Source organism: Oncorhynchus tshawytscha, linkage group LG12 (assembly GCF_018296145.1).
Source record: "Oncorhynchus tshawytscha isolate Ot180627B linkage group LG12, Otsh_v2.0, whole genome shotgun sequence".
Taxonomy (NCBI): domain Eukaryota; kingdom Metazoa; phylum Chordata; class Actinopteri; order Salmoniformes; family Salmonidae; genus Oncorhynchus; species Oncorhynchus tshawytscha.
Genome location: NC_056440.1, coordinates 9,669,180 through 9,680,230, shown reverse-complemented (window position 1 = coordinate 9,680,230; position 11,051 = coordinate 9,669,180). Strand labels below are relative to the sequence as shown.

The following is an 11,051-nucleotide window of genomic DNA, read 5'->3' as shown; positions in this document are numbered from 1 at the left end:
GCACTAAACTGACCTATACTGTACTATACTGTACTGTACTATACTGAACTATACCATACTGTACTATACCGAACTATACTATACTGCACTATACTGAACTATATTATACTGTTCCCAACCGGCGTGTCCTCTGGAATGGTCATGGTATTTTGACAGGGAGCACCTGTGGCAGTCAGATAACACATTGAATGTCACATGGTTCCATCTGTGTGGGATTTCTCAAGTCCAGTGTTCTCAGGCTGTTGTTACATAAGTATCATTTGAGGGGCGCGCATCACGAGCAAAGTGTCATTGTGTCATTTTACTTCGTCTGTGAAGAACATTAGCACAGGCAAGTCTGATTTAGGTTTAGCCTGATTCATTTATTTCTTAATATATGACTCTGGAGATTAGCTATACCACAACCTCTGATACAGTATGACTCGGGATTAGCTATACCACAACTCTGATACAGTATGACTCTGGGGATTAGCTATACCACAACCTCTGATACAGTATGACTCTGGGGATTAGCTATACCACAACCTGTGATACAGTTTGACTCTGGGGATTAGCTATACCACAACCTCTGATACAGTTTGACTCTGGGGATTAGCTATACCATAACCTCTGATACAGTATGACTCTGGGGATTAGCTATACCACAACCTCTGATACAGTATGACTCTGGGGATTAGCTATACCACAACCTCTGATACAGTTTGACTCTGGGGATTAGCTATACCATAACCTCTGATACAGTATGACTCTGGGGATTAGCTATACCATAACTTCTGATACAGTATGACTCTGGGGATTAGCTATACCACAACCTCTGATACAGTATGACTCGGGATTAGCTATACCACAACCTCTGGTACAGTTTACTATACTCTACACACTGTAGTCTACTATACTATACTAAACTATACACTATTCTATACTATACTAAACTATACGCCATAGTTTACTATACTATACTAAACTATACACTGTAATCTACTATACTATACACTCTAGTCTACTATACTATACTATACACTCTGGTCTACTATACTATATGATATACTATACTAAACCATACACTATAGTTTACTATACTAAACTATACACTATATTCTACTATACTATGCTAAACTATACACTATAGTCTACTAGACTCTACTGAACTATACGCTGAAGTCTACTATACTCTACTGAACTATACGCTGAAGTCTACTAGACTCTACTGAACTATACACTATAGTCTACTAGACTCTACTGAACTATACGCTGAAGTCTACTAGACTCTACTGAACTATACACTATAGTCTACTATACTCTACTGAACTATACACTATAGTCTACTAGACTCTACTGAACTATACGCTGAAGTCTACTAGACTCTACTGAACTATACACTATAGTCTACTATACTCTACTGAACTATACTCTGTAGTCTACTAGACTCTACTGAACTATACACTATAGTCTACTATACTCTACTGAACTATACACTATAGTCTACTATACTCTACTGAACTATACGCTGAAGTCTACTATACTCTACTGAACTATAATCTGTAGTCTACTAGACTCTACTGAACTATACGCTGAAGTCTACTAGACTCTACTGAACTATACTCTGTAGTCTACTATACTCTACTGAACTATACACTATAGTCTACTATACTCTACTGAACTATACACTATAGTCTACTAGACTCTACTGAACTATACTCTGTAGTCTACTAGACTCTACTGAACTATACTCTGTAGTCTACTAGACTCTACTGAACTATACTCTATAGTCTACTATACTCTACTGAACTATACACTATAGTCTACTATACTCTACTGAACTATACACTATAGTCTACTAGACTCTACTGAACTATACTCTATAGTCTACTAGACTCTACTGAACTATACTCTGAAGTCTACTATACTCTACTGAACTATACACTATAGTCTACTATACTCTACTGAACTATACACTGTAGTCTACTAGACTCTACTGAACTATACTCTGTAGTCTACTATACTCTACTGAACTATACACTATAGTCTACTATACTCTACTGAACTATACACTATAGTCTACTATACTCTACTGAACTATACTCTGAAGTCTACTAGACTCTACTGAACTATACACTATAGTCTACTATACTCTACTGAACTATACTCTGAAGTCTACTAGACTCTACTGAACTATACTCTGTAGTCTACTAGACTCTACTGAACTATACTCTGTAGTCTACTAGACTCTACTGAACTATACTCTGAAGTCTACTATACTCTACTGAACTATACACTATAGTCTACTATACTCTACTGAACTATACTCTGTAGTCTACTAGACTCTACTGAACTATACACTATAGTCTACTATACTCTACTGAACTATACTCTGAAGTCTACTATACTCTACTGAACTATACACTATAGTCTACTAGACTCTACTGAACTATACTCTGTAGTCTACTAGACTCTACTGAACTATACACTATAGTCTACTATACTCTACTGAACTATACTCTGTAGTCTACTAGACTCTACTGAACTATACGCTGAAGTCTACTAGACTCTACTGAGCTATACACTATAGTCTACTATACTCTACTGAACTATACTCTGAAGTCTACTAGACTCTACTGAACTATACGCTGAAGTCTACTAGACTCTACTGAGCTATACACTATAGTCTACTAGACTCTACTGAACTATACTCTGTAGTCTACTAGACTCTACTGAACTATACACTATAGTCTACTATACTCTACTGAACTATACTCTGAAGTCTACTAGACTCTACTGAACTATACACTATAGTCTACTATACTCTACTGAACTATACACTATAGTCTACTATACTCTACTGAACTATACTCTGAAGTCTACTATACTCTACTGAACTATACTCTGAAGTCTACTATACTCTACTGAACTATACTCTGAAGTCTACTATACTCTACTGAACTATACACTATAGTCTACTATACTCTACTGAACTATACTCTGTAGTCTACTAGACTCTACTGAACTATACACTATAGTCTACTATACTCTACTGAACTATACACTATAGTCTACTATACTCTACTGAACTATACTCTGTAGTCTACTAGACTCTACTGAACTATACTCTGTAGTCTACTAGACTCTACTGAACTATACACTATAGTCTACTATACTCTACTGAACTATACTCTGAAGTCTACTATACTCTACTGAACTATACTCTGTAGTCTACTAGACTCTACTGAACTATACGCTGAAGTCTACTAGACTCTACTGAGCTATACACTATAGTCTACTATACTCTACTGAACTATACACTATAGTCTACTATACTCTACTGAACTATACTCTGAAGTCTACTATACTCTACTGAACTATACTCTGAAGTCTACTAGACTCTACTGAACTATACACTGAAGTCTACTATACTCTACTGAACTATACTCTGTAGTCTACTAGACTCTACTGAACTATACTCTATAGTCTACTATACTCTACTGAACTATACTCTGAAGTCTACTATACTCTACTGAACTATACTCTGAAGTCTACTAGACTCTACTGAACTATACTCTGTAGTCTACTATACTCTACTGAACTATACACTATAGTCTACTATACTCTACTGAACTATACTCTGTAGTCTACTAGACTCTACTGAACTATACACTATAGTCTACTATACTCTACTGAACTATACACTATAGTCTACTAGACTCTACTGAACTATACACTATAGTCTACTATACTCTACTGAACTATACACTATAGTCTACTATACTCTACTGAACTATACACTATAGTCTACTATACTCTACTGAACTATACTCTATAGTCTACTATACTCTACTGAACTATACACTATAGTCTACTATACTCTACTGAACTATACTCTATAGTCTACTATACTCTACTGAACTATACACTATAGTCTACTATACTCTACTGAACTATACTCTATAGTCTACTATACCTACTGAACTATACTCTATAGTCTACTATACTCTACTGAACTATACGCTATAGTCTACTATACTCTACTGAACTATACACTATAGTCTACTATACTCTACTGAACTATACTCTATAGTCTACTATACTCTACTGAACTATACTCTGAAGTCTACTATACTCTACTGAACTATACTCTATAGTCTACTAGACTCTACTGAACTATACTCTATAGTCTACTATACTCTACTGAACTATACACTATAGTCTACTATACTCTACTGAACTATACACTATAGTCTACTATACTCTACTGAACTATACACTATAGTCTACTATACTCTACTGAACTATACTCTATAGTCTACTATACTCTACTGAACTATACTCTGAAGTCTACTATACTCTACTGAACTATACTCTATAGTCTACTAGACTCTACTGAACTATACACTATAGTCTACTATACTCTACTGAACTATACACTATAGTCTACTATACTCTACTGAACTATACACTATAGTCTACTATACTCTACTGAACTATACACCATAGTCTACTATACTCTACTGAACTATACTCTATAGTCTACTATACCCTACTGAACTATACTCTATAGTCTACTATACTCTACTGAACTATACTCTATAGTCTACTATACTCTACTGAACTATACTCTATAGTCTACTATACTCTACTGAACTATACTCTATAGTCTACTAGACTCTACTGAACTATACACTATAGTCTACTATACTCTACTGAACTATACACTATAGTCTACTAGACTCTACTGAACTATACACTATAGTCTACTATACTCTACTGAACTATACACTATAGTCTACTATACTCTACTGAACTATACACTATAGTCTACTAGACTCTACTGAACTATACTCTATAGTCTACTAGACTCTACTGAACTATACACTATAGTCTACTATACTCTACTGAACTATACTCTATAGTCTACTATACTCTACTGAACTATACACTATAGTCTACTATACTCTACTGAACTATACTCTGAAGTCTACTATACTCTACTGAACTATACACTATAGTCTACTATACTCTACTGAACTATACACTATAGTCTACTATACTCTACTGAACTATACTCTATAGTCTACTATACTCTACTGAACTATACTCTATAGTCTACTATACTCTACTGAACTATACACTATAGTCTACTATACTCTACTGAACTATACTCTGTAGTCTACTATACTCTACTGAACTATACACTATAGTCTACTATACTCTACTCCTTTCCTCTTCTATACATCACGTGTACTATTTTGATCCTCTATTCTAATCCCCGTCATCCACATGATCAATCATGTTCAGTAGAATAGTCTTACTGTATACTTCAATGCTCTACGATTTCTGTGAACATTTGTGTACTTGTCCATCTTAACCCTTTCATTTGAAACTACTACTATACCTCAGTCTTTTCTATCCCCCGTCAGATAGTGATAACTTCATTTTCTATCCCCTTTAAGATAGTGATAACTTCCTTTTCTATCCCCCATCAGATAGTGATAACTTCCTTTTCTATTCCCTTTAAAATAGTGATAACATCCTTTTCTATCCCCCGTCAGATAGTGATAACTTCCTTTTCTATCCCCTGTCAGATAGTGATAACTTCCTTTTCTATCCCCCATCAGATAGTGATAACTTCCTTTTCTATCCCCCATCAGATAGTGATAACTTCATTTTCTATCCCCTTTAAGATAGTGATAACTTCCTTTTCTATCCCCCATCAGATAGTGATAACTTCCTTTTCTATCCCCCGTCAGATAGTGATAACTTCCTTTTCTATCCCCTTTAAGATAGTGATAACTTCCTTTTCTATCCCCCATCAGATAGTGATAACATCCTTTTCTATCCCCCATCAGATAGTGATAACATCCTTTTCTATCCCCCATCAGATAGTGATAACATCCTTTTCTATCCCCCATCAGATAGTGATAACTTCCTTTTCTATCCCCTTTAAGATAGTGATAACTTCCTTTTCTATCCCCTTTAAGATAGTGATAACTTCCTTTTCTATCCCCCATCAGATAGTGATAACATCCTTTTCTATCCCCATCAGATAGTGATAACATCCTTTTCTATCCCCCATCAGATAGTGATAACTTCCTTTTCTATCCCCCATCAGATAGTGATAACTTACTTTTCTATCCCCATCAGATAGTGATAACTTACTTTTCTATCCCCCATCAGATAGTGATAACTTACTTTTCTATCCCCCATCAGATAGTGATAACTTACTTTTCTATCCCCCATCAGATAGTGATAACTTACTTTTCTATCCCCCATCAGATAGTGATAACTTACTTTTCTATCCCCCGTCAGATAGTGATAACTTCATTTTCTATCCCCTTTAAGATAGTGATAACTTCCTTTTCTATCCCCCATCAGATAGTGATAACTTCCTTTTCTATTCCCTTTAAAATAGTGATAACATCCTTTTCTATCCCCTGTCAGATTGTCATAAGTTGTTCCCTCTATATTTCCTGTGTTGTCCTGTGTTGTGAGCATACTCTCTGTGAATCCTTCTGGTGCTCTACAGCTCGGTTCTTCTTTCTTTCTTTCTTTGTGTTTTCTTTGTGTTTCTGCTTCCTGTCTGTACACCAAGATCCATCATGTGTCTCTTTTAGCTGGACGGCACGGGGACGGACCTTGATCTCCATGACGACCGCATGTCCTACCTGTCAGCCATGTCGGCCGACTACCTGAGCATGGACAGCCGACTGGCCAGTGACTACGATGACACGGCGGACGAGGGCGGGGCTTATACGGATAACGAGCTGGACAATGAACCGGCCGATCAACTGCCGGTGTCGGCTATCAGCCGCTCCTCTGAGCCCGTACTGGCAGAGGAGGTTAGAGACACACGCACACACTCACACACACGCAAACACACACACGCAAACACACACACACACACACACACTCAGATGCAAACCACTTCAGAGAAGACTGTGATGTCCTAACCTCACAGCCGCTAGTCTATGGAGAGCTGTAAGAATCTATCCTGCCCTCTACAGGTGAAAAACGTCATTACACCTATGAAATCTGTCTCGAGTCCAGTCTATGCCTTCGTGACCAGAATCAATACCATCTGGTTAGCATTTATTTGGGTTGTTTCAGGAACCCAATGTGTCCAATTTAATTTAGCAAAACATTTGTTTATTAAATAGAGGCTAGTCAGCACTATGATAATAGTGGACCCAAAGGCCTGTGGCCAGTTTCTCTCTAGTACAGTACTTTAGTAGTTAGAAACAAACTGGAAACATTGGCAGAATTGACATTTCACAAGGATTATTAACGGTATGATTTTGTTTGGCTGTGCAAGTATCTTCAATTATGTGTGTGTGTGTGTGTGTGTGTGTGTGTGTGTGTGTGTGGTCAGATACTGCGCAGGTGCAGTCCAGATATCCGTGGTGGCATCAGGAGGGTGGGCAGCAGGGAGGTGCTCAGCAGTGCCAGCCCAACGCACGTGTTTGTACCTGACCCCCCCAAGGTGAGACACACACACACACACACAGTAGACACACACACACACACACACACGCTTGACTCTGTGCTGAACTCTGGCATAAATTATTTGTGGAACTATCATTACATATTTCATGCCTCTCTCCACTCATGTTCCATGTCATTGGTCAGTCAGGCTAGTCTGTGTTTAGCCCCCGTGCTCTTATATTCTATTTGTTCCATTTTTGGCAATTTACTGACACCCCGCTTAGCTCTTGAACTCAACGAGAAGGAGCAGACTCCCCTTCCCTCTGAAGAATGATCTGATCTGGAGAAATCACGCCCGCCGTGGCTCGGATTCCTCCAACGGCAGCTTCAACGCTGATACCTAATTTAGCAGGAAGTGACTCCCAGAACTCCCTGTGGTGATAGAACTGAAAGGGCCTATGACCTCAGAGGCTGAAACATCACAGTCCATTGAGCAGATCTTATAGATTACTCTACCTGTGTTCTGAACTCTAGAGCATGTAGTAGAGAAATAGAATGTCCGCGGTTTAGACGCTGTCCTCTTTGTCAAAATGTGGTATTCACCATTGCTCGGAAATGAACAGTGACGTAGTGAGGGTGGAAGACTAAAGGAAGGAACATTTAAATGTTTCTAGTCTGAAATCTAGTATTCACCTACACAAAGGTTTGAGTTGTGCGTATGTGACTAACCCTGTCTGGTCCCCATAGAAATAGAATGATTAAATTGAATCAAATCAAAATGATTTGATTCATTCTAATTCTATGCTGGCCCCCCTCCCCTCTCTCCACGTCACCCTTCCTTTCCCCTCAAGGTAAAGCTGTTGTTCAGGGATGAGGTAGTCCCTCCCAGGGGGGTAGTAGGGGCGTACGACCCCCCCCCCAGCCGTGGCTACGACTCCCACTCCTCCAGCCCTGCCAGCAACGACCCCCTCCTCTCCCTCGCTCCCTCAACTCCTTCGGCAAGGCCAAACCCCTGGCGCTGCAGCCCCCCGTCACCCTCAAACCCTCCTATAATATCCAGGACACCACCAGCAGCACAGCCCCAGTCACAGTGGCCCCTATGGGCCCGGGGGAACCAGAGGAGAACCCTGAGGACCCCAGCCTCAGGTCATTCCTGGGGAAGGTCAAGGCCTTCGAGAAGATGGACCACTTTGCACGCGCTCAGAGGATGCTGGAGCTGCAGGAGGCACAGAACGCCAGGGTGAGGGAGAGGGGACGGGGTGAGGGGGTTGGTGGGTGGGTGTGTCTGCTAGTCTATGTGTTGCCATCACAGCATCATATTTCATATCGCTTTGTCTCCTCCCACCAGTTGGAGATAGCTCAGAAGCACCCAGATATCTATGCTGTCCCCCTGAAGACCCAGAAACTGGACCACAGCCGGCCTCAGCCTATAGGGTAGGAGCACAACATGGGAGTGTTTTTAGCCTGTGAGTGTTGTGATGAGCTACTGCTGTCTACCTGCTGGTGTTACTCTATATTCATCTACATGTGTGGCTTTTTACTGAATTCTATTGTGAGTGTGTTTGGAAGTATATACACCTTCAGCTGTATATTAACCTGTCGTCTGTCTGTCTGTCTGTCTGTCTGTCTGTCTGTCTGTCTGTCTGTCTGTCTGTCTGTCTGTCTGTCTGTCTGTCTGTTCAGTTCCAGCTCGCATCCTGAGCCCCAGACCCCTCCCTCCAAGCTACCGTACTCTGAGAGTCGTGGGTTCTACCTCAGCGATGAGGAGGAAGGGTACCGACGCCAACTGGCTGAACACACCAAGAGAGGCTACTACCAGGTCAACAACCAGAAATACCAGGACACTGAACTGTAGACTACAACCAGAAATACCAGGACATTGAACTGTAGACTACACCACCAACCAGAAATACCAGGACATTGAACTGTAGACTACACCACCAACCAGAAATACCAAGACACTGAATTTTAGGCTACACCCTTACAACCAGAAATACCAGGACACTGAACTGACTACACCACCAACCAGAAATACCAGGACATTGAACTGTAGACTACACCACCAACCAGAAATACCAGGACACTGAACTGTAGACTACAACCAGAAATACCAGGACATTGAACTGTAGACTACACCACCAACCAGAAATACCAGGACATTGAACTGTAGACTACACCACCAACCAGAAATACCAAGACACTGAATTTTAGGCTACACCCTTACAACCAGAAATACCAGGACACTGAACTGTAGAATACACCCCTACAAACAGAAATACCAGGATACTGAACGGTAGACCTCACCATCAACCAGAAATACCAGGACACTGAACTGTAGATTACACCATCACCCACAGGTACCAGGACACTGAATTGTAGACTACACCATCAACCAGAAATACCAGGACACTGAACTGTAGACTACACCCCTACAACCATAAATACTAGGACACTGAACTGTAGACTACAACCAGAAATACCAGGACACTGAACTGGAGACTACACCATCAACCAGAAATACCAGGACACTGAACTCTAGACTAAACCACCCACCAGAAATACCAGGACACTGAACTGTAGAATACACCATCACCCACAGGTACCAGGACACTGAACTGGAGACTACACCATCAACCAGAAATACCAGGACACTGAACTCTAGACTAAACCACCCACCAGAAATACCAGGACACTGAACTGTAGAATACACCCCTACAACCAGAAATTTCAGGACACTGAATTGTAGACTACACTTCTACAAACATAAATTCCAGGACACTGAACTGTAGACTACACCATCAACCAGAAATACCAGGACACTGAACTGTAGACTACACCACCAACCAGAAATATTTAACCCCTTTTTCTCCCCAATTTTGGTCTTGTCTCATCACTGCAACTCCCCAACGGGCTCGGGAGGCGAAGGTCGAGTCATTCGTCCTCTGAAACATGACCAGCCAAACCGCACTTCTTAACACCTTCTTGCTTAACCCGGAAGCCAGCCGCACCAATGTCTGGAAACACAGTTCACCTGACGACGAGGTCAGCCTGCAGGCCCACCGGCCCGCAACAAGGAGTTGCTAGAGCCCCTACGACCAAACCCTCCCCTAACCCGGACGACGCTGGGCCAATTGTGCGCCGCCCTATGGGACTCCTGATCACGGCCAGTTGTGATACAGCCCGGGATCGAACCCAGGCCTGTAGTTACGCCTCTAGCACTGCGATGCAGTGCCTTAGACCACTACGCCTCTCGGGAGTCCAAAGTGTAGCACTATTATGCATCCTACCACCCTACCACACTTCCCTGTACAAATCATAGTACACTAAACTGTAGTGCCCCTCCTTTCCTGGACCCCCAACCACCTCTTAACACCCTATAGTTCTAACACACCGGGCTGGTTGACAGAGACAGACACACACACACTGCTGAGCCCTGCTCTGATCGATCTATCTCAGCTCAGCGTGCACACACACACACATGCACACACAAACACACTTACCATTCCACTGGGGCTCCGCCCCCCTGACCCTGCTCTGATCGATCTAGCTCAGCTCAGCGTGCACACACACATTCACACACAAACACACTTACCATTCCACTGGGGCTCCGCCCCCCTGACCCTGCACCAATCCGCTGC

General features: G+C 41.2%; 1 protein-coding gene across 7 annotated transcripts in view; it reads left to right on the top strand.

The window, feature by feature from the left end:
- LOC112236937 (tight junction protein ZO-2-like) overlaps positions 1-9,439 on the top strand; it is a 261,599-nt gene extending 252,160 nt beyond the window's left edge. For 5 of the 7 annotated variants that reach the window (XR_006084782.1, XR_006084785.1, XR_006084783.1 and 2 more), the window contains 5 exons: positions 6,606-6,830; positions 7,361-7,471; positions 8,265-8,653; positions 8,762-8,879; positions 9,097-9,238. Coding sequence is in view for 1 of the 7 variants with exons in the window: in XM_042331303.1 (XP_042187237.1) it covers positions 6,606-6,852; positions 8,332-8,416; positions 8,488-8,653; positions 8,762-8,847; positions 9,097-9,268 (756 nt within the window). In the remaining 6 variants the exon portion in view is untranslated. Of the gene's footprint in view, positions 1-6,605; positions 6,853-7,360; positions 7,472-8,264; positions 8,654-8,761; positions 8,880-9,096 lie in introns of all 7 variants that reach the window. The other 2 variants (XR_006084781.1, XM_042331303.1) reach the window with 2 other exon arrangements.
- Positions 9,440-11,051: the final 1,612 nt, after the last annotated feature.